Source organism: Saccopteryx leptura, chromosome 2, assembly GCF_036850995.1.
Source record: "Saccopteryx leptura isolate mSacLep1 chromosome 2, mSacLep1_pri_phased_curated, whole genome shotgun sequence".
Taxonomy (NCBI): Eukaryota; Metazoa; Chordata; class Mammalia; order Chiroptera; family Emballonuridae; genus Saccopteryx; species Saccopteryx leptura.
This window is the reverse complement of record NC_089504.1, coordinates 66,413,344-66,437,969: the sequence shown is the minus strand read 5'-3', so window position 1 is coordinate 66,437,969 and position 24,626 is coordinate 66,413,344. Positions and strand designations below refer to the sequence as shown.

Here is a 24,626-nt window from a genome sequence, read left to right as displayed (position 1 = left end):
AAAGAATGAAACTTGACTACGATTTGTCTCCTTGTATAAAAATTAATTCTAAATGGATCAAAGACCTAAATATAAAATCAGAAACAATAAAATACATAGAAGAAAACATAGTTACTAAACTCATGGACCTAGGCCATAGAGTACATTTTATAAATTTGACTCCAAAGGCAAGGGAAGTGAAGGCAAAGATAAATGAATGGGAGAACATCAGTCTAAGAAGCTTTTGCACAGCAAAAGAAACTGACAACAAAACAAACAGCCAACTAAATGGGAAATGATATTTTCAAACAACAACAGCTCAGATAAGAGCCTAATATCCAAAATATACAAAGACCTCACAAAACTCAACAAACAAGGAAACAATCCAATAAAAAAAAAATGGGAAGAAGGCCTGACCTGTGGTGGCACAGTGGATAAAGCGTCGACCTGGAAATGCTGAGGTCGCGGTTCAAAACCCTGGGCTTGCCCGGTCAAGGCACATATGGGAGTTGATGCTTCCAGCTCCTCCCCCCTTCTCTCTCTCTGTCTCTCCTCTCTCTCTCTCTCTCTGTCTCTCCTCTCTCTCTCTCTGTCTCTCCCTCTCCTCTCTAAAATGAATAAATAAATAAATAAAAATTAAAAAAAAATGGGAAGAAGATATGAACAGACACTTCTCCCAGGAAGAAATACAAATGGCCAAAAGATATATGAAAAGATGTTCATCTTCACTAGCTATTAGAGAAATGCAAATCAAAACTACAATGAGATATCACTTCACACCTGTTAGATTCGCTATTATCAACAAGACAGGTAACAAGTGTTGGAGAGGCTGTGGAGAAAAAGGAACCCTCATCCACTGTTGGTAGGAATGTAAAGTCGTACAACCATTATGGAAGCAAGTATGGTGGTTCCTCAAAAAATTAAGACTAGAACTACCATATGACCCAGCAATCCCACTACTGGGTATATACCCCCAAAACTCAAAAGCATTGGTACATAAAGACACATGCAGCCCCATGTTCATCGCAGCATTGTTCACAGTGGCCAAGACATGGAAACAACCAAAAAGCCCTTCAATAGAAGACTGGATTGCCTGACCAGGTGGTGGCGCAGTGGATAGAGCACCGGACTGGGATGCAAAGGACCCAGGTTCGAGACCCTGAGGTCGCCAGCTTGAGCACGGGCTCATCTGCTTTGAGCAAAGCTCACCAGCTTGAGCCCAAGGTCGTTGGGGGTTACTTGAGCAAGGGGTTACTCGGTCTACTGTAGCCCCATGGTCAAGGCATATATGAGAAAGCAATCAATGAACAACTAAGGTGTCACAACGAAAACCTAATGATTGATGCTTCTCATCTTTCTTTGTTCTTGTCTGTCTGTCCCTATCTATTCCTCTCTCTGACTCTCTCTGTCTCTGTTAAAAAAAAAAATAGAAGACTGGATAAGGAAAATTTGGTACATCTATACACTATGGAATACTACTCAGCCATATGAAATGATGACATAGGATCATTTATGACAACATGGATGGACCTTGATAACATTATACTGAGTGAAATAAGTAAATCAGAAAAAAATTAAGAACTGAATGATTCCATACATAGGTGGGACACAAAATTGAGACTCATGGACATAGATAAGGGTGCAGTAGTTACCAGGGGGAGAGGAAGGGAAGAGTGGAAGGTGTTGGAGGGAGGGGAGGGGCATAAAGAAAACCAAATGAAGGGTGAAGGAGGATGGTTTGACTTTGGGTGATGGGTATACAACATAATCAAATGTCAAAATGATCTGGAGATGTTTTCTCTAAATCTATGTGCTATAGTTGACCAAAATCACCCCGTTAAAGGTGACTTTCTAAATAAAACTATTTTTACAAAAAAGAAAATAGAAGAAATAAATGATACTGAGACTATTAAAAAAAAGAGAGAGCAGAATGCTAAAAATTTATAAAATTAAATGTGCTTAACTTTACAGTAAGTTAAACAGCTTCCCAGTAAGTTTTTTAGATGAAAACACTCTATGGCAAACTAAGACCTGCCTGGATTTCTCTTCTATGTCCTACGAATTCTGTTCTTCCACCTAAAACTTTCCTTCTTCCAATTAGATGTCATTTTTGGTCATTAAAAAGTTTTAGTGTTTTTTAAATATTTTATTTATTGATTTTAGAGAGAGAAAGGCAGGAGGAGAAAGGGAAGGGCAGGAAGCAGCCACTCATAGTTGCTTCTCCTATGTGCCTCGACTGTGCAAGCCCAAGGTTTTGAACAAGCAACCTCAGCATTCCACGTTAATGTTTTATCTACTTCACCACCACACACCAGGCAAGAAGTTTTGCTTCATTTGAATTTTTTGGAAAAAGCTTACAATTTCTCACTTCACCAAATGATAAAATCTCAATGGCAAAATGGGACTAGAGTTTATACACTGTATCTCAACTCCTGATGAGCAAAACTTGAAAGAGGCCATTCTCTCTCTCTCTCTCTCTCTCTCTCTCTCTCTCTCTCTCTCTCTCTCTCTGTATTATTCCAAAATTAGAAGTGGGGAGGCAGTCAGACAGACTCCTGCATGCACCTAATTGGGATCCACTCTGCATGCCCACCAGGGGGTGATGCTCTGCCCATCTGGGGAGTTACTCCATTGTGGCCAGAGGCATTCTAGCACCTGAGGTGGAGGTCATGGAGCCATCCTCAGCACCTGGGCCAACCTGACCAGGAATCAAACCCGAGACTTCCACACACCGGGCCGATGCTCTATCTCTAGCCAACCAGGCAGGGCCAAGGCCAGTCTCTTTAAACTGGGGTCAAGAATGCTGCTGGGCTGGCACTGTACCTACCGAGAGTCCTAAACTTCAGAAACATCATATTTCCTGGTTGTCCAGTTGATGCTTCATATGCTTCTGTCTGTGTGTTATCCTGCATGTCTATTAATTATAGAAAATAGACTGATATTATAAAAAATAGACTCCCTTAAGATTAAAACTGTAGAGAATCACCCATTGTAAAGCCAGTATCCACACGGCCGCCTGGCCCATGCAGGTTCGCATTGGATTTGAACAGATGGTAATGAAACAACAGAACCAAGAACTGGTGGGCCATCATCTTTAATCCTAGCTTGCACCTGGCGGGCAAGTAAAAACAAACACTGGGCTCCAAAACCCACTCTTTCAGTGCTCACAAAGCTACTGACTATCTGAGTTTCTTAGAATTAAAGGTTTCTAGCTCACCAGACTTATTCACCTCTGTTCCCCATCTCCTTCCTTCTCCCTGCACAAACTGGCTTCTCACTCAGCACTCAGCCATCTTGGCTGCTTCTCCTGGCCTCCTCCACGTGACCTTACTCTGCTCTCCTCTTCAATGCTAATCTCAGGAACCAAGAGAGAGCAAGCTCCTGGTCTGCCCCACTTTATAGTGCAGAAATCAAAACCTTTAATCCAATATACAAAATAGGGAATTCTCTAATACAAAGTCACTTATCTGAGGCATGATGGGATTGCACCACCCCACATCAAAAAAGGGTGGGAAAGGCTTAGTCCTAAAACCAAGCTCCAGGCTACAAGGATCCTGCCTGCCCACAGACCCCCCCCCCACAACACACATTAATATCACCTGGGCGACGGGCCTCCACGTGGGCAGTGCCATCTTTAACAAAGTGAGCATAATATATTTTATCTGCCCAACACCCATCTAACTTTGAACCCCCTATGACTTGGATTGGAGAACTTTAGTTAAAAGCCCTGAATGAATGTCTCTTGGATGCAAACACCAAGAAGCTGTGTATATGACCCTTGTGCAGACACAAAGGAATGCTTGTGAACTGGCTTTAGAAAATTAGCCTAGAGGTTCTAGATTGCCCCTTCCTTTGTGCTTGTTAATTAGCAAAAGAAAAAGAATGTACTGACCAAATTAGCCCTTTCTCCATGTCAGCAATATGGCCATTAGTCATTCTTCCCCTTATTACCTGGCCTCCCTCCCTTGTAATCCTATTACCTCTGTTCTGCTTCTGATCAACAAAAGCTAAGAGAGAAGGAAATTCAGGAGGTCTTCTTTGCCTCCCTTGGCAAGCCTCCCTCTTTTCCTCTTGACATAAGTTTGTGTCTTGAGTAGTTTTCTTCCAAGCGACACTGGTAGTTCCCACCAGGCTGGAGTACTACATAAAACCCATGAAAACAAGATTAAAACACAAAAATGGCTGACTACAAAGGATTGACAGACTAATACTTACAAATGTGTGGTGAATGTACTATTTAAGACATTTCACAGAGTAGTAAATCTTAACATCATTGCTGAGAAAGATGAGGACAGAGGCTCACTGTTGGTCAAATAAGTTTGTAAATGTGATATATATGTTTGCTCGCTTGTGACTTATATTGGGTGTGGGGGACAGGCTATAAGCAGGCCTGGTCGTTGTGGCCTGGGGTTTGGTTTTGGGACTAAGCTTTTCCCCACACCCTTGAATGATTGTATTATCTGGGTGGTGCACTCTCATGAGGAATCCAATTATGCCTTGGATGGGTGACTTTGTATCGGGGACTTCCTTGTTTGTATATTGGATTAAGGGATTTTGGTTTTCTACACTATAAAGTGGGACAGACCAGGAGCTTGGACACACAGTTCCTGCTATCACAATTGCAGGGGCTTCCCTGATCCCTTGCCCTTCATGGGAAGAGCTGGTTTTCTGCTTTTCCCTTGTCTTCTTTTGTGGTTTGCCTGTCTTGGTGAGACACCAATAAATAGGATGGCCCCCAGTCCTCTGACTCCGCCATTTCTTTATCGTCTGCCCGAATCCAATGGGAACCTGCATGTGAATGGCCACGATGGCGGTTCCTGGCCTTACACTCACAAACTGAGGAAACCGCAAATTAAGAGCACATATCGCTTGACCGGGTGGTAGTGCAGTGAACAGGGCGTCACACTGGGACGCAGAGGACCCAGGTTCAAAACCCCGAGGTCACCGGCTTGAGCATGGGATCACAGACATGAAGCCATGGTCACTGGCTTGAGCCCAAGGTCACTGGCTGAAGCCCAAGGTCACTGGCTTGAAGCCCAAGGTCACTGGCTTGAACAAGGTGTCACTTGCTCTGCTATAACCCCCTGGTTGAGGCACATATGAGAAAGCAATCATTGAACAACTACAGAGCTGCAATGAAGAGTTGATGTTTCTTATCTCTCTCCCTGTCTGTCTGTCCCTGTCTGACTCTGTCTCTGTAAAAAAAAACAAAAAAAAAACAACACATTATCAACATTAACTTGCTCTTTAAAACTATCATTCAAAGAGCAATAATGGCCTCCTGGTTTGTCTTCCTCTAGCCACACATACTATAGTGGAACTTTTGTTATTTAGAGGAAACTGGACCAGATCATTGATTATTTGGTACTCTACATCCAGGAAGTCAACTTTCCCACATACCTTCCAACAAATGATGAGATAAGTAAAGATGCCTAACAAATTCTTCGAGACTAAAATATCTATCAATCCATCACCCGCATAATGGTCTGTAGGCAATTTTGTTTTCTTTTCCAAGTGAGAGGAGGGGAGACAGAGAGACAGACTCCCACATACGCCCGGACCAGGATCCACAGGGCAACCCCATCTGGGGCTGATGCTCGAATCAACCAAGCCATCCTCAGCGCCTGGGGCCAATGTACTTGAACCAATCGAGCCATGGCTGTGGGAGAAGAGAGAGAAAAAAGGAGGAGGGGGAGGAGTGGAGAAGCACGTAGTCACTTCTCCTCTGTGCACTGACTGAGAATCGAACCCAGGATATCCACACATCAGGCCAATGCTCTACCACTGAGCCAATCGACCAGGGCCAATCTATAGGTAATTTTAGATAGACAAGTCACCACTAGCAAAACCTCAGGCATGGTGGAAGATAACTCATTACCACAGTCAAAAACTTTCTTTCAGTTCATATAAATCTGATTCCACCAAAGGAAAACAATCCTCTTCAGTATTTGCCCAACCTTCAAAACTCCAAAGCAAATGAATGTTAAACATGCAACTTGCCAAGACTTGGGCTCTCCAAAGTGAAGATAATTAATGCTGTAGAGGTCCATATCCTCAGTGTGCCATGCAAATGTGGTTTTCCACATGCCAAAATAGAGATAAGGGGTATTTACACCCTCAATAGAAATACCACACTCTTCTTCAACCACATCCAAGACTGTATTTAGACGAGCTATGTTCCATTCATCCACACCCTGGAACCAGGAGAGAGAAAACAAAAAACAAAAAAAAAACATTAATACACTAATAAAGACAATATCTACTAATCAAACCATCATCTGTCAAAATTACTGTACTATATACCATAATTCCATTAGAAATAAAAAATAAAGCAAATATTCAAGAAACACATATATTTATATATAACCAATATTAATTCCCCAAGCTTATTACAAGAATAATGTGGTTCTATAGAAATAGTAATATTAAATTATACCAAATGATTCCCTGATTACCATCATAAATGTAAGTTAGGTCCCCACTTGCTGTTAGCAAAAAAAATCACTGCTCCAAAGTATGTGATTTGGAATGTGCTTTCCATCTTTGGCAAAACTTTTAGTTTTGAGGGGGTTTTTTGTCATTTTTTTTTGTTTGTTTTTCAGTTTGTTTATTTGTGTATTACTTTAGAAGTCATATTCAATATCAGACATCATTTTAAGATACCACTAGTGAAATATATCATCTTTCATCTATGACTCAATCCCATTTCTTTTTTAGATTTTATTTATTCACTTTTAGAGAAGAGGGGTGTAAAGCCAGCAGCCAGGGTCAGGGCCACCATCACAGCAGCCGCCCGGCCCATGCAGGTTTGCATTGGATTCGGACAGTCGGTAAAGAAACAGCGGAGCCAAAAGCTGATGGGCCATAGTCTTTAATTCTAGCTTGCACCCGGTGGGCAAGTAAAAACACACACTGGGCTCCAAAACCCAGTCACATTCAGTGCTCACAAAGCTACTGACTTATCCGAGTTTTCTAGAATCAAAGGTTTCTAGCTCACCAGACTTATTCACCTCTGTTCCCCATCTCCTTCCTTATCCCAAATACAAACTCTACACAAACTGGCATCTCACTCAGCACTCCACCATCTTGGCTGCTTCTCCTGGCCTCCTCCACGTGGCCTTTCTCTGCTCTCCTCTGCTCTCTCTTCTAATGATAATCTCAGGAACCAAGAGCACAAACTCCGTTCTGCCCCCATTTTATACTGTAGCTTCACAACCTCTAATCCAATATACAAAATAGGGAAGTTTCCAGTAGAGTCACTTCTCTGAGGCATGATTGGATTGCACCACCCCACATCAAAAAGGGTAGGAAAGGCCCTGGCCGGTTGGCTCAGCGGTAGAGTGTCTGCCTGGCATGCGGGGGACCCGGGTTCGATTCCCGGCCAGGGCACATAGGAGAAGCGCCCATTTGCTTCTCCACCCCCCCCCCTCCTTCCTCTCTGTCTCTCTCTTCCCCTCCCGCAGCCAAGGCTCCATTGGAGCAAAGATGGCCCGGGCGCTGGGGATGGCTCCTTGGCTGCTGCCCCAGGCGTTAGAGTGGCTCTGGTCGCAGCAGGGCAACACCCCGGAGGGGCAGAGCATCGCCCCCTGGTGGGCAGAGCGTCGCCCCTGGTGGGCGTGCCGGGTGGATCCCGGTCGGGCGCATTTGGGAGTCTGTCTGACTGTCTCTCCCAGCTTCAGAAAAATACAAAAAAAAAAAAAAAAGGGTAGGAAAGGCTTAATCCCAAAACCAAGCCCCAGGCTACAAGGATTCTGCCTCCCTTTAGCCCACCCCCAACACACATTAATATCACCTGGGCGATGGCCTCCTCGTGTCATCTTTAACAAAGTGAGCATAATACATTTTATCTGCCCAACAAGGGGGGAGAGCGAGAGTGAAGGGGGAAGGAGCAGGAAGCATCAACTACCATATGTGCCTTGACCAGGCAAGCCCAGGGTTTCGAACCGGCAATCTCAGCATCCCAGGCTGACACCTTAACCACTGCACCACCACAGATCAGGCTCAACCCCATCCATTCCAATTTTAGCATGTGATACACCATTTCCTAAATATTGAACTCTACTGGGAAACCACTCAGCATATCCTAAGCCACAGAACATTGTGCTTTTACTGCTTCCTCAACTAAGTATTAAACTCTAAATTTTTAACTGTTAAAAATGCTTCTCCAAACTTTGGTAGAATTGCTGGAATAGTGTCGTTTTATAACAATAACCCAACATGGCTGATAATGACAAAAAGAAAAGGATAGGGTTGCTGGTATAAGAATTAAGGTGATGCCCTGCCCATATAGCTCAGTTGGTTGGAGCATCATCCCGAAGCACAGAGGTTGCTGGTTTAGTCCCCAGATAGGGCACAAATCAATGTTCCTGTCTCTCTCTCACTCTCTCCCTTCCTCACTCGCTAAAATCAAATAAAATTTTTAAAAAAAGAATTAAGGTGATAGGAAGAGATTCTGATTTTATTTCTATTTATCAATCAACTATTAATTCACTTCTTAAAATCTATACAAACTATGTATTTTCCCATATGCCTTTCCTATAATCAAATATAAATATCAGAGACTGTGACATTCCTATGCAATCATGAGGAACCTGCAATGCCTTTACAACCATTTCACACTACTCAAGGTGCTATTAAAGTGGGGCATTAAACTAATTTATATTTACCAATAAGGCCCTCTCCGATAACTATGCCAATGACCTCACAGACAATCACATCTAATATTTCCCTTATACACTAAAAACTTACAAGGTTGTTCTGTTTTTGTTTTGGTCTATAGCTGGTTCTCTAATCAGTGTAGTAATCTCATCTCCTCAAGCTTTTTGGTTAGAAAAATTATTGATGGAGCATTTAATGGAGCTCTGCCCCAGGTAACAAAATTGAAAGTGCCAGTGGAAATAATTTAATCCCAAATACTCCTAAGTAACCACTCCATCTTAAACCCCACAGTTTGTTATTTGGAAATTGATCAAAGTAAGCACCCTTTTAGAGAAGATCCTAGGTTCCAACTTACGAGACTTCATAAAAGTTCAATCAAATTATGCAAAACATTTTATCTCACTCTATTTATAGTGATGCAATCTCTTAACCCTAGTCCAATCAGACTCAGTCCAATCATTCTAATAATAAAGTCTATTTAAAAGTCATTACTGAGGCAATGAATCTGAAGTAATAAATGAGAGCCATATTATAGGAATCATTTTTAACTGAATGAACTTGCAAATTTAGGAACAAAGTACTCCTCTGAAACTCCTACATTTAGAGAAGTCCTCACTTGATTACTGACTGACATTATTTTTCAAAAATAACTGAGGCTGACTTCTTTGACACCCCTAGACCTGCGGGTCTGAGGGGACGAGGGTAGAGAAATAAGAGTGCTGGCTGAAGACCCAGGTTATAACCCCAGCTCTGCCACTGATCAGAATGAAAATCACTGAGATTTTTCTGAGCTTCCAGTCTTTCTTCATGAAAACCTGAGGGCTAGTACCTTCCCAGAGAGCCTTGGAATACTATACATGCTAAAGGAAATGATATGTTTAGAAAATAAAACTTATTTCTTAGAACAGATGGAATAAATACCTCCACTATTCTCCAGTAAATTTTACTGGAAAGCCTCCCCCAAAATAACAGTCAAACAAGTGATAAGAAATAATAAAGGCCTAACACATTTACTACTGAAGTTCTCCCCATTAATAGGCAAATAATATGTTTTTGCAAGGCCAAGTGATGGGCAAGGCTAAGACTAACATGATTCTGAATCTTTAATTTGTCGCTAAATTTTAAAAAATCATATAATTTCAATCAAAGAAGTGATTAAAGGATTAAGAATAACTGGTATAAAGAGGCTGAAGACAAATCTTACAGCTTCAAATTTTTTTCTCCAATTTCTGCTCTCTACTGTTGACCAAACTGGCTAACTGCCTGCAAGGACAGGCTTTACTAATACACCAGGTATCCTTCACAAATTCAAACCAGACTATATTTAGTCTGCCATTTAGGTGAAGTGTTATGCCATACTCTACCTCATTACACTATGCATACATCACTTCAAAATACAACATATCATCCTCCTCTCTCAGCAACAACTGTCAACAAAGATCTGAAGAACTAAAATTTAGGACAGGCAAATGAATAAAGCTGAGGCATTTTCCTAATCCCAACGATACAATTGTCCTACACAAATATTGGCAAGCTTATAATAAAAGCTGCTTCAGGCCCTGGTCGGGTGGCTCAGTAGATTAAGTGTCGTCCCAGTGCACTAAGGTCATAGGTTCAATCCCTAGTCAGGGCACATACAGGCACAGCTCAATATTCCTGTCTCTTTCTCTCCCTTCCTCGATAGATGATAGATAGATAGATAGATAGATAGATAGATAGATAGATAGATAGATAGAAATAAAGCTGCTGATAGAACTGATATAGTGTAAACATCTCTAGAAAAACCTCAGCTACAAATAAGCTCCATGATAACAACTCAAAATTTACCAAACAGTTCAAAGCTTGAAGCCATCAAATCTCAACAGAAAATCCACACACATGAGCCCATCTTCACAGGTAAATGCCTCTTCCTAGATTCCGTCCATTCAAATAAAACTTCCGCACAATGTTCAGCAGATGCTTGAGTGGTATTTGTCACTCACTTGACCTCCAGTAGGCAGACATTTCCTCCTGGGTCCCTACTCCCTTCACCCCAATTACCCAGTCAACATTCTAGGCCCGACCTGCTCTGTTTGTCTATTACTATGTTTCTGTTTGGTTTTCCGGAAATAATTCACCATTAGACCAATATTTGTGCACATATGTATAATTGAGAAGCTTATCAAAAATTTTTCTTTTATCTTCCAACTATCAGAAATCAGATAGCAGTTTAAAAGAACTCTTCAGAGCCCTGGCCAGCTGGCTCACTGGATAGAGCATTGGCCTGGCATATAGGCGTCCCATGTTCAATTCCTGGTCAGGGCATACAAGAGAAGTGACTATCTGCTTCTACTCCCCCTTCTCTCCATCTTTCCCTCTTGCAGCCAGTGCCTCAGTTTGTTCTAGCTTCGGCCCAGACACTGAGGATAGCTCACTTGGTTCAAACATCAGCCTCAGGCACTAAAAATAGCTCAGTTGATTTAAGAAACAGCCCAAGACAGGGATTGCCAGGTCGATCCTAGTCAGAGTACATGCAAGAGTCTGTCGCACTATCTCCCCTCCTCTGATTTACATACATACATACATACATACATACATACATACATAAAGGAGTTCTTCAGTTTTCAATAGCAGAAACAGAGTCAGGAGCTGTTTAAGAAAGTGGTGCCCCAAACTGACATCAGAGTATGAACAATGCATCCATAACCCTACACAGAGACCATACCAAGTTTGAAGTCACAGCCCTTACACTTGAGGCCATATCAGGCCAATGAGTACCCACGTCTCAGCACTATAAGTATCCAGAACCCAGTCACTGGGAGATTTATGGATGACACGGAAGCAACATGACACATTAGAAACCTCACCAAATCCTGGCTGGGTAGCTCAGTTGATTGGCCATGACAAGAATATGGCCACCTTAAAACATCCATAGAAAAGGTCTAGTCCCTCATGGAACTACTTTAAAAATAAATACCCTTACCAGCAGAAGGCTTCCTAACAGTACCTAAATCTGCACTTTTTTTTTCATTTCTCCGAAGCTGGAAACAGGGAGGCAGTCAGACAGACTCCCGCATGCGCCCGACTGGGATCCACCCAGCATGCCCACCAGGGGGTGATGCTCTGCCCACCTGGGGCGTTGCTCTGTTGCAACCAGAGCCATTCTAGCACCTGAGGTAGAGGCCACAGAGCCATCCTCAGCGCCCGGGCCAACTTTGCTCCAATGGAGCCCCGGCTGCGGGAGGGGAAGAGAGAGACAGAGAGGAAGGAGAGGGGAAGGGGTGGAGAAGCAGATGGGTGCTTCTCCTGTGTGCCCTGGCCGGAAATCGAACCCGGGACTCCTGCACGCCAGGCCGATGCTCTATCACTGAACCAACTAGCCAGGGCTGACATGGTGTTTCTCAGTATCATGTTACTGTGCAGTATATTTTAGGTATTTTTGTGTAAACTAATTAAATCAGAATATTAATTTTTAAGGTTTTGTTTTTTAAAGATTCTGCTTTTCCCCATTTAGTTCTTACTATCCCTTTCTAAAATCCTAGTCAACTCCTACTAGAGTGCTGTGATCCAAACAGAAGACCATCAATCCAATCACCACTAATTTGCTGGTAAGTTAAAGCTAGACTAATGTACATTATGTACATTACTGCCTTTATTTCATATGGGCTGTAACAAGTCCTTAAAGCTTCAAAGATAATGCACCTAGAGAAAGAAAAATAAAATTTGGTTGATTCTTTCAAGACTTCAAAATTCAATCCATTTCAAAAAGTAATATGTGAAAATTATACCTTTCACTAACTAAAATGAAAGTCCAGTCCACCTTTTAAAATTGACTGAGGATTTGCTTAGAATCTTTACACAATAAGAATAAAACTAGACCTATGTGAAATTCATTTTGCTTTACCATTAATTACAATATGTGACATAATAGCTCTTTTTGCTGCTTCTTATCCATAAAAATCTCACATTATTTAAACCTTTTACTTTTAGAACAGACCACTTTTCTCTTTTGCATTTTTACACATCAAAATACCTACAATTTTACAGCAGTGCTTTCTTTTCTCTCTAAAGATCTAGACCAGGGGTAGTCAACCTTTTTATACCTACCGCCCACTTTTGTATCTCTGTTAGTAGTAAAATTTTCTAACCGCCCACCGGTTCCACAGTAATGGTGATTTATAAAGTAGGAAAGCAACTTTACTTTATAAAATTTATAAAGCAGAGTTACAGCACGTTAAAGCATATAATAATAATTACTTACCAAGTACTTTATGTCAGATTTTTGCTAAGTTTGGCAGAATAAATCTTTATAAAACAGCTTACTATAGTTAAATCTATTTTTTTATTTATACTTTGGTTGCTCCGCTACCGCCTACCATGAAAGCTGGAACGCCCACTAGTGGGTGGTAGGAACCAGGTTGACTACCACTGGTCTAGACAATAACCAATTTAGAACAAGTTTTGAAAGAAACCAAAAAAATATGCACCAAAAGAGCCATATAAAAGACTTCCCTTTTTTTTTTTTTTTACAAGAAGTGAGAGACCACTTTATTTTAATTGAATGTATTGGGGTGACATTGGTTAATAAAACTATATCGATTTTAGGTGCACAATTCTACAATACATCTATATATTGCATTGTGTTCACCACCCTAAGTCAAGTCTCCCTTCATCACCATCTATCCACAATTCTCCCTTCTCCACCTCCCTCCATCCCCTATATCTCCTGCAATCCCCAGTGTTTGTTTCTATAAGTTTTTTTTCTTTGCTTAATTTCTTCACCTTTTCACCCAGTCCCCCAACACCCCCCCTCTTCTCTGACAGCTGTCAGTAAAAGACTTTACTTTTAGAAGGTAAATGTGAGTATGAAAAGGAGAGAAGAAAAAGGGGGAAATACCCAGTCAATTAATAGGCTACAGAGAGCTGGGGACTCCTAATTTGAATCTGTACCATTGGGGGTTTGAGGTTAACGATATCCCTGATTCAACCAGAAACAACTCCAATCTCCTTGGGAGAAAAGCATCTTGCATTGAAACCTGCAAATGTTCCATAAATTAAGATCAAGCCAAAGCATACAACTAACAAAAAAATCACCATATACCTAGGAAAGCAAGCAAACATTGGAGAAAGCTAGCAAAAACAGCTGAAAAAGCATGTAGAAGACTCCCTCACCTGATATAAAGGACTGTTGATATCAGAATTATCAAAGAGACAGTAAAGAATATAAAATGTTTAAAGAAATAAAAACTAGGATCACAAAGACAAGCAAGTGAAATAAACTATTTGGAATGATCAGTCAGATCTGGAGGTTGGAGTAGCCTTCTAAAAGTAAAATATATCATTATTAAACTAAAAAACATTAAAAGGGTTAAATAAGAGGAATAGTTAACCAAAAGATAAAATTTAAGTCATTAACACACAATGCAGTACAAAAATAAGAGATGGAAAATCTGAAAGATAAAGTAGAGTAATTTTGCCTAAGGTTCATGGGATCAGAGTCCCAGGAAAGATAAAAATACAATAAATAGATAAAATTAAAAAAAGAAGATTGATAAAAAAAATCAATTACATTAAGATTACTCTTTGTTCATTTAAAGACACTGTAAATACATCTATCTCTAAAAATTTTAATGTCAATTTTACTTAATCTTAAATATACTGTACTGAATTTATAAAACTGAGGCATCTCAGGCCTTTAGTGATGCTACAGCTTTTGTTTTCCAGAGGCCAAAATACCAAAATGCATACTGTATTTGTAGAATATAAACAGTTTATAAAGCCTTCATTATTATTCTTGCTCTTGAAAATGATAATATTCTATGTGACCAAATATATGGGCTCATTCTGGACTTAAGCATGTCAATGGTTTCAGCTCTTTTAATTTAACTCTTTTCATAAAGTGAGGGTAAAAATAAATAATTTCTATCTGTCCTACTTTTCAAGTATTTCTAAATAGGGGATTCAAATAAACAAAAACTGTTTTGTTTGATACAATATAAAATGCAAAACTGATTTTTCCAGGGTAAGATATGATTAATGTTTTTGCTATATACCTTTATACAATATTTTCTTATCCAACTAGTTACCAAATATGTTTATATGTTTATAAACAAGCTTTCGCAGCATATCTTTTATAAATGTAAAGATAAGTATTTAATTCTCACTGTCCATTTATTAACTGATGAAAAAAAATAGAAACTACAAAAACTGTGGTAGAACTTCACTGCTGTTCTGATCCTGATGGTACCCACCTTTGGCTAGTCACATCCTCAAGAAACCTTCCCAACAGAGTATAACAGGTTGAGAATCTGAAATAATTTTCAATATTCCCTACTAGATAATGGCTGTTGCATCAAGTATTAAATACAAAACACTTAATTGACAATCAGTATAACTGTGAATGGCTTCTGGTTTTGTTGTTAATTCTGCAGATTGCATCTAAACAAAAGTATGTCCCTCATTTTGATATATCAGGTGGTATTATACAGTTGTCACTTTATTGAATGTGTACAACAGTCCCATGAAGTTTATAAAGTGCACCATTTATTTATTTTATTTTTTTTTTTTAATTTATTTTTCTGAAGCTGGAAATGGGGAGAGACAGACAGACTCCCGCATGCGCCTGACCGGGATCCACCCGGCACACCCACCAGGGGGCAACGCTCTGCCCACCACGGGGCGATGCTCTGCCCCTCCGGGGCATCGCTCTGTTGCGACCAGAGCCACTCTAGCACCTGGGGCAGAGGCCAAGGAGCCATCCCCAGCGCCCGGGCCATCCCTGCTCCAATGGAGCCTCGGCTGCGGGAGGGGAAGAGAGAGACAGAGAGGAAGGAGAGGGGGAGGGGTGGAGAAGCAGATGGGCGCTTCTCCTGTGTGCCCTGGCCGGGAATCGAACCCAGGACTTCTGCACGCCAGGCCGACGCTCTATCACTGAGCCAACCGGCCAGGGCCTAAAGTGCACCATTTATTATGCCTTCAAGAACTACAATTAAAATTAATTGGTTATGACAAAAAAAAAAAAAAAAGAACAACATTCAAAATAAAAGAAACAGCCGACCAGGACATGGAGTAGTGGATAGAGCATTGGACTGGGACATGGAGGGCCCAGGTTCAAAACCCCAAGGTCATCAGCTTGAGCACATTCCACTTGTACGTGGGCTCACCAGCTTGAGCGTGGGAACGCTGGCTTAAGTGTGGGATCACAGACATGAGCCCAAGGTCGCTGGCTTGAGCAAGGGGTCACTCACTCTGCTGCAGTCTCTCAGTCAAGGCACATATGAGAAAACAATCAATGAACAACTAAGGAGACTAAGGAGCCGCAACAAAGAACTGATACTTCTCATCTCTTTCCTTCCTATCGGTCTGTCCCTATCTATGCTCCTCTCTCTGTCACAAAAAAAAAAAAAAGAAACAAAAAAATAAAAAGAATAAGCCACAGCTAAAGCAAATAACTCAGCAAATACAACTGGATACTCTGGTATCCAGAATACATAAAAAAATTCCAAATAATAAGAAAAGGTCAAACAATCTAATCGAAAAATATGCAGAGGATGTTTTACAAAAGAGAAAATGTAAAGAGCTAATAAAGATATGAAACTATACTCTCATATCATTTGTAATCAGAAAAATGCAAATTCACACACAAGACATTTCACAGACATAAGATTGACAAGAAGTAAAAAGGTAAACAAGCCTAAACTATGGTGGCACAGTGGGTAAAGCACCAACCTAGAACACTGAGATCACTGGTACGAAACCCTGGGCTTACCCAGTCAAGACACATGCGGGAAGCAACTGTGAGTTAATACTTTCCGCTCCTCCACCCCTTATTTCTTTCTTTCTCTCTCTCTCTCTTTCTCTCTCTCTCTCTCTCTTTCTCAAATGAATAAATATCTTTTTTTTAATTTTTTAAAAATAAGAAATAAAAAGTTAAGCCTAACCAGGTGGTGGTGCAGTAGACACTGAGAACTTGAGTTCAAACCCCCAACGTTGCCAGCTTGAGAGCAGGCTCATCTGGCTTGAGCCAGGCTCACCAGCTTGAGTGCTGGGTCGCCAGCTTGGGAGTCAGATCATAGACATGACCTCATGGTTGCTGGCCTGAGCCCAAGGTCTCTGGCTTGAGCAAGAGATCACTGGTTCAGCTAGAAGCCCCCTCCCCCACCAAGACACATATGAGAAAGCAATCAATGAACAACTAAAGATGCAAATACGAGTTGAGGTTTCTCATCTCTCTCCCTTCCTGTCTGTCCCTATCTGTCTCTGTCTCTCTCACTAAAAAAAAAAGGGGGGGGGGGCTAAGACTTTGTGAAAAGCACTATTAAGAGACTAAAAAGACAAGCTACAGACTGAAAGACTGGAGGAATATACTTGTAAGTCACTTATCTGATAAACGAACTACAGTCAGAATATACTATAAAGAACTCTCTCAAAAAAAAGTAAACAATATTAAGTGCCAAAGTGGATATCTATGTAAAGCATAAGGAAGCTGTTGGAGGTAACAAAATGTTCTACACTGGATTAGTGGTTACAATTGCACAAGAATCACTGAATTTTACATTTTGAGATATGTAAATTATACCTCAATAAGACTGTCTTAAAAATAATTATACACAGCTGAGGGAGCATAAATTGATACAAACTCTTTGGAAAACAATTCAGTATCTGAGGTAAAGTTGAATACTGTACAAGGCAGCATTTCCATTCTTAGGTAAATGCTTTAGAGCAGTGGCCCCCAACCCCCGGGCCACGGACCACTACCGGTCCGTGGGTCATTTGGTACCGGTCCACAGAGAAAGAATAAATAACTTACATTATTTCTGTTTTATTTATATTTAAGTCTGAACGATGTTTTATTTTTAAAAAATGACCAGATTCCCTCTGTTACATCCATCTAAGACTCACTCTTGACGCTTGTCTCGGTCATGTGATACATTTATCCGTCCCACCCTAAAAGCTGGTCTGTGAAAATATTTTCTGACATTAAACCGGTCCGTGGCCCAAAAAAAGTTGGGGACCAGTGCTTTAGAGAATCTTACACATGTGCAGGAACCATGCACAGGGAATATATTCATAGTAGCAGTATTTATTTTATATTTCCCTTGGCAGCAAAATGAAATGTAACTTCACAAAATGAAATATTATATAGCAATTAAAATGACTGAACAGAGCTCTGGTTGGGTAGTTCAGCTGGTTAGAGTGTCATCCCAATACACCAGGGTTGAAGGTTCAATTCCCAGTCAGGGCACATACAAGAATCAACCAATGAATGCATAAATAAGTGGAACAAAAAACTGACGTTTCTCTCTCTCACTTCCTCTCTCTCTCTCTCAAATCAATAAATACAAAATTAAAAACAACAATATTTGTATGATAACTCACACAGTAATATGGTATAAACATGAGAAATCTACTGTTTGGTAAAAAAAATCAGTCTATAGAAGAGATAACTGGTGATGGAAGGAGACTTGACTTGGGGTGGTGAACACACAGTACAATACACAGATGATGTATTATAGAACTGTACACACCTGAAATCTACACAATTTTATTAACCAATGTCACCCCAATAAATTCAATTTTATAAAAAGGAAAAGATAGCGTGACCTGTGGTAGTACAGTGGATAGAGCATCGACCTGGAATTCTGAGGCTACCAGTTCAAAACCCTGGGCTTGCTAGGTCAAGGCACATGTGAAAAGTAACTATGAGTTGATGCTTCCTACTCCTCTCTCCACCCCCGCCTCTCTCTCTAAAATCAATAAATAATATTTTTTAAATTAAAAAAGGAAAAAATCAAAGTCCCAGAGGACTACATAAAGTGAAACTATTTTTAATAAGGTTAAATAAAATAATCCAAACCAAATACATAGTTCAAAACTATACATGTGTGAAAGAACTATTTCTCAACAGACAAGAAGGAAAACACAATACAGACATACCTCATTTTAGTGTGCTTCACTTTATTGTACTTCACAGATAATGATTTTTTTACAAATTTAAGGTCTGTCACAACAATGTGCAGGGCAAACTGAAAACGTTCTGGAAAAGATTCACCATTCTATATGCCATTAAGAATATTTTGTGATTGCCCTGGCCGGTTGGCTCAGCGGTAGAGCGTCGGCCTAGCGTGCGGAGGACCCGGGTTCGATTCCCGGCCAGGGCACACAGGAGAGGCACCCATTTGCTTCTCCACCCCTCCGCCGCGCTTTCCTCTCTGTCTCTCTCTTCCCCTCCCGCAGCCAAGGCTTCATTGGAGCAAAGATGGCCCGGGCGCTGGGGATGGCTCTGTGGCCTCTGCCCCAGGCGCTAGAGTGGCTCTGGTCGCAACATGGCGACGCCCAGGATGGGCAGAGCATCGCCCCCTGGTGGGCAGAGCATCGCCCCCTGGTGGGCGTGCCGGGTGGATCCCGGTCGGGCGCATGCGGGAGTCTGTCTGCCTGTCTCTCCCTGTTTCCAGCTTCAGAAAAATGAAAAAAAAAAAAAAAAAAAGAATATTTTGTGATTAATGGGAAAAGGTTTAAAATAATCAACATTAGCAAGAGTTTGGAAGAAGTTGATTCCAACCCTCATGGATGACGTTGAGGGGTTCAAGACTTCAGGGAAGTTACTGCAGATGTGGAAGAAATAGCAAGAGAACTAGAATTAGAAGTGGACCCTGGTAATGTGACTGAACTGCTGCAATCTTGAGATAAAACTTTAACAAGTGAGGACTTGCTTCTTATGAATTAGCAAAAAAAGTGGTTTCTCAAGATGGAATCTACTCCTGGTGAAGACTGTTAAAATAACAATTGATTTAGAAAACTGCACAACCCTAGTCAATAAAGGAGTAGAAAGGTTTAAGAGAACCGACTCCAGTTCTGAAAGTTCTGTTGTAAGTAAAATGCTATCTATCAAACAGCATCACATGCTACAGAGAAACTGTGAAAGGAAGAGTCATTGCAGCAAACCCCATTGTCTTAGTTTAAGAAATTGCCACGGTCACCCCAGCTTTCAGCAATCACCACCAAGATCAGTCAACAGCCATCAACATCAAAGCAAGACCCTCCACCAGAAAAAAGATTCCAGTTCACAGAAGGCTCAGATGATAGTTAGAAATTTCTAGCAATCTAGTCTTATGTAATTAGAGTATATCTCATTTTTTTTAGATATAATGCTAGTGTACACTTAATAGAGACTATAGTATAGTACAAATATAACTTCTATGTGTACTGGGAAACCAAAAAATTCATGTGCTTCACTGTATTGTGATAATGACTTCACTGAGTGGTCAGGAACCAAACTCGCAATACCTCTGAAGTATACCTGTATTCAGCCATCCCTGAGTGACAGGGTGTGTAACAGGAAAGGACTATAGAAGAAAAAAGCCTATTAGTAGTATTTTTAACATTCTAGCTATTGGATCCCATTGAAGATTTGAGGCATTCAGTGAATCACTGTACTTTAAAACTTAAATATGCTGCACATAAATAACGAGATACTGCATTACAAAAATATCATAAAGAAAAAAATCATTAAAAAGATCTCCTGTGTCACACCACATGGCACCACTTCTGTCCTGGCGCCTTATCTAACTGACAAGATGATGGTGGTATATTTTTTGAAAACAGCAGGGCCATTTCTTAAGCAGTAACCCCTAAACAAATATGTTCATGGTTGTGATAGCTTTGACAGATGGTACAAAATATAAATTGCTGGTCTGCAGGTTGAACTTATACATAAATGACAATTGCACAACAGAATTCTTCACAGTTCTGAGTCAGAATCAACTTCTGAATATTTCATTGCAGCCTCAAGGTTTTTGTCTCATTTTGCTTTAGTATTTCCATCAACAGTAACTAACATTTGTTCAGTACATACTATGGAACAGACCCTGTACTAAAGGTTTTATTTATGTCCTCCCATTTTGGCCTATGAGATAGACACAGTTGTCATCTATTAACCACACCACTTTAGAAAACAGAGCAAAAAGAAATCAGATAATTTGCTCAGGTTCTCACAGCTCTTAATTGTAGAGCTGGGATTCAAGGACAAGAATGGAAAATTCCTAATTCATGCTGGGTCTACTGTGTCTGAAGCCACGTGGCCAAACAATGAGCCAGAAAGTCCATACTGAACAACATGCTTTTACATAATCACAGAGAGAAAATTTCCTTTTACCCACCCTAACTAGAAAGGAAAGTAGTACAGATGCTCCTCCACTTACAATAGGGTTAAGATAAACCCACTGTAAGTTTAAAATATCATAAACTAATAATATCATTAAGTCGAAAATGTATTTAATACACCTAACCTACCGAACATCATAGCTTAGCCTACCTTCAGTGTGCTCAGAACCCTTACATTAGCCTGCAGTTGTGCAATATCATCTAACACACTGAATACTAGGTAGACTAACGGTTGTTTACCCTCATGATCACGAGGCTGGCTGGGCGCTGTGGCTCACTGCCACTACCCAGAATCAAAACAGACTATCATACTACATATATCCAGCCTGGGAAAAGATCAAAATTCAAATTTTGAAGTACTGTCTCTACTAAATACACATCACTTTTGCACCATAATAAAGAAAAAAAATTATAAGTTGAAACATTTTATGTCAGGGACCATCTCTAATTTTGTTTTTCACTTTGTTTTGTTAAAAGACTACCTGCCAAGAAGATAACCTGGCAACACTAACTTAGGCCAATAGCAGGACTTACAAATCTACTCAAAAACATGCAGTCTATTAGAAAAAATCATAGCAATAATAAACAGAATTGTTAACTTTATTTTACAAATCTACCAACACGTGGCCCATGCAGAATATCCCAAAGAAAACCTGAACCATGGGGAGCCCTGTTCTCCTTTAAAAAGCATCAATTATCTCAACATTCGAAAAAAACAGTAAAATCCCATACTCAGACCCTGAAATTATTTTTACATACAGAAAATTAAAATCACAATGACCTTTACTAATATATTCATATTTTCTAGACTAAGAAGCCCCTTATCTCATTCAATTCTTTACATCGTATTATACTGTCACATAACACTGCCTTATAATCAACTTTTATGACACAGACTGCCTAAACACTTAGCATCTATTTTCACCTTAATAATAGAACCCCATTTACTTGAAAAAACAATATAGGTAGGTAAAACTTGCATTTCTGTTTCCCCTGCAGCTAAAGCTAGTCATGGTACATGGTTCTGGCCAATGAAATGTAACTGGTCACTACTGGGCAGGGCTTCCAAAAGAAAGCTTTGAAGGCGCTGCCTTAGCAGCCACAGGTCCTGTGTGCCCTTTGCCCTTCCTTCTGCTTCCCTCCACTGGACAGCAGACATGATTAGTACAGCTTGAGCAGCCACCAGGAGAGCACAAGGGTAAGGACCTCCTCATGAAAACGGCAGGAGTGGCTAGGAGCATGGGTCTATGATGAATGCCATCATGGAAGCAACACATTGGCCCTGAACTGCCTGCCTCAGATTTTTAGATGAAAAACTGAAGGCCTAATTTGTTTCAGCCATTGATTCTAAGGTCGCTATTACTGAATGACTGATGCATTTCCTCCTTAATAATCAAATCCAGAGGTCCCTACCTCTAGTGGATTATAATTTAAAAATATATCAGTATCTGTGACACTACTGTGATCCTATTAGAGGAAAAGTGGAAGCCACTTCAATTTTGAGTGATATCAAACTATGAGCTAGACTTGAGCCTTTTTATAACACCTAATTCCAGGAAAGTCCCAGTTTAGATAAAGAAATGTTTCTCCCCATTCTTCTACAGGATTCCACCTATGTTTTCTTCTGTTTCTCCCCATTGTTTCTTTTATCCACCTTGCTTTTCATTTCTCTCTCGCTGCTATTTCTCACTGAAGCCACTTTTAGATCTAACACACTAATAACACTTGGCAGAGGCCTGGCAGTGTTGAAGTGTTCCTTTCATTTTTCAATTAAAGAAAAAAAACTAAGGAAATTCCAATGGTTTTATTTTCATTCTTCACAGTGTAAAATTTTGGATCATATACATAGGCTCAACATTATTCTTTCAATGGTAAATGTAAAACTAACAATAATTTTCCCTAAATATTAATCTATATTTTCTCATTGTGAAACATCTGGAACCCTTTTATAAAAAAACTATCAAACTTGCCTGACCAGGTGGTGGCACAGTGGATAAAGTATCAGACTGGGATGCCGAGGACCCAGGTTCGAGACCCCGAGGTCACCAGCTTGAGCGTGGGCTCATCTGGTTTGAGCAAAGTTCACCATCTTGGACCCAAGGTCACTGGCTCGAGCAAGGGGTTACTCGGTCTGCTGAAGGTCCGCAGTCAAGGCAATCAATGAACAACTAAGGTGTCGCAATGCGCAACGAAAAACTAATGATTGATGCTTCTCATCTCTCTCCGTTTCTGTCTGTCTGTCCCTATCTATCCCTCTTTCTGACTCTCTCTGTCTTTGTAAAAAAATAAAAAAAACACAAAAAAAACTATCAAACTTACTTATAAACCTGCATATAAAAAAAACATTTTGTCATTTTAGTGATATCTTTCTCTAAAAATATTTTTTAATTAGAACATAATTAGAATCAGACTCCTGGAACTCATGACTCTAGACACTGTTCTAGTGACCCTAAAAGTCCACTGACAGATGGGGACTTCTTTTGAGAAACCCATGCTAAGAAGCTGATGTGTAGAAGCTGTTCCCCAACTACTCCATCTTAGCATGACCAGCTGCTCTCTTCCCATGGTCAAATGGACGATAATAAGGGAAACTATATACAGTATTTGTATATAATAATTGTATATAATACAATACAAAAACTCTTCACAATACAGTATGGTCATTTCAAAGTCTTGACAATATATCTATATATAGTTATCTTGGCTTATTCACTCACCACTGAATTGTGAACATTTTTCTAACATTTGTTTTATTGAATATGTTACTTTATGTATAACAACTTGTATCATTATTTTCCTTTGTGATATATAGGTTGTTTTACATTTTTTTGCTGTAATTTAAAACAAATGGAAAATAATCTTGGTGTAAAAACATTAATCCATATATCTGACCATTTCTAAAACAGATTCTAAAAGCAGAAAGTATGGATCAACAGTTCCTTTTAAACAACAGTTATCTAAATCTTTCTACTCTATTTATAAAATCCCTCTTTAAAAAAAAAAGCCATGGTCAGATAGCTCAGTTGGTTAAAGTGTCATCCCAATTCTCAAAGGTTGCAGGTTCGATCCCCAGTCGGGGCACATGCAGGAACAGATAGATTCTGTCTGTCTGTCTCTCCACCCCCCCACTTCCTCTCTAAAGTCAATAAATAATTTTTAAAAAAAAAGAAATAACACCTGCTTCCGTGTCTTAAAATATCACAAAGGTGAAATCTAAATTATCTTCATCTTCCTTTTTTTTAAATGCGGAATGGGGACAAAGTACACACTGGGCTTCAGAAATACATGCATTATCAAAGTCCTTGTAAACCTGCAGACCAGTCCCTGGCTGCAACTGGAACTGCAATACTAAGCATCCTGTGAAGACCTTGGCAGATAGTAATGCACGAGAGAAAGTGGTCCAGCGTACACAGTATACTTCAAAGGTCTCATACTTGTAATCCTTTCTGGAGACAGTCTAAAATTGTAGAAAGAAAATGGGAAAATGGGTTGTTCATCTCTGCCACTAACTAGGTGTTATCTTTGATAGATCCTAACATTTCAGTCCGAGGTTCCTTACCTAGAAATATGTTGGCTATCTCAGATGATCTCTAAGACTCCTTTCAGGTGAAATCATCAAAGATTTAATGACCACCACAAAATTCAGCACTAAAACTGTTTTTATCACCTCTGGGTTTCATGTTCTTTTACCCTCCAGTAATTCCCACTGCTCTTTCTCTAATACTTTCTACAAATCCAACCTTTCCAGGCACACTGGTTGTCAAGTACCCATAGCACACTTGAGCATTCTCATTCTTTTTTTTTTCCCGAAGTTAGATGCGGGGAGGCAGTCAGACAGACTCCCGCAT

General features: G+C 40.2%; 1 protein-coding gene across 4 annotated transcripts in view; it reads right to left on the bottom strand.

Moving 5' to 3' along the window:
• KDM4C (lysine demethylase 4C) overlaps positions 1-24,626 on the bottom strand; it is a 465,676-nt gene that overhangs the window by 382,759 nt on the left and 58,291 nt on the right. For all 4 annotated transcript variants that reach the window (XR_010749215.1, XM_066368119.1, XM_066368120.1 and 1 more), the window contains exon 5: positions 5,980-6,173. Coding sequence is in view for 3 of the 4 variants with exons in the window: in XM_066368119.1 (XP_066224216.1) it covers positions 5,980-6,173 (194 nt within the window). In the remaining variant the exon portion in view is untranslated. The remainder of the gene's footprint in view (positions 1-5,979; positions 6,174-24,626) is intronic.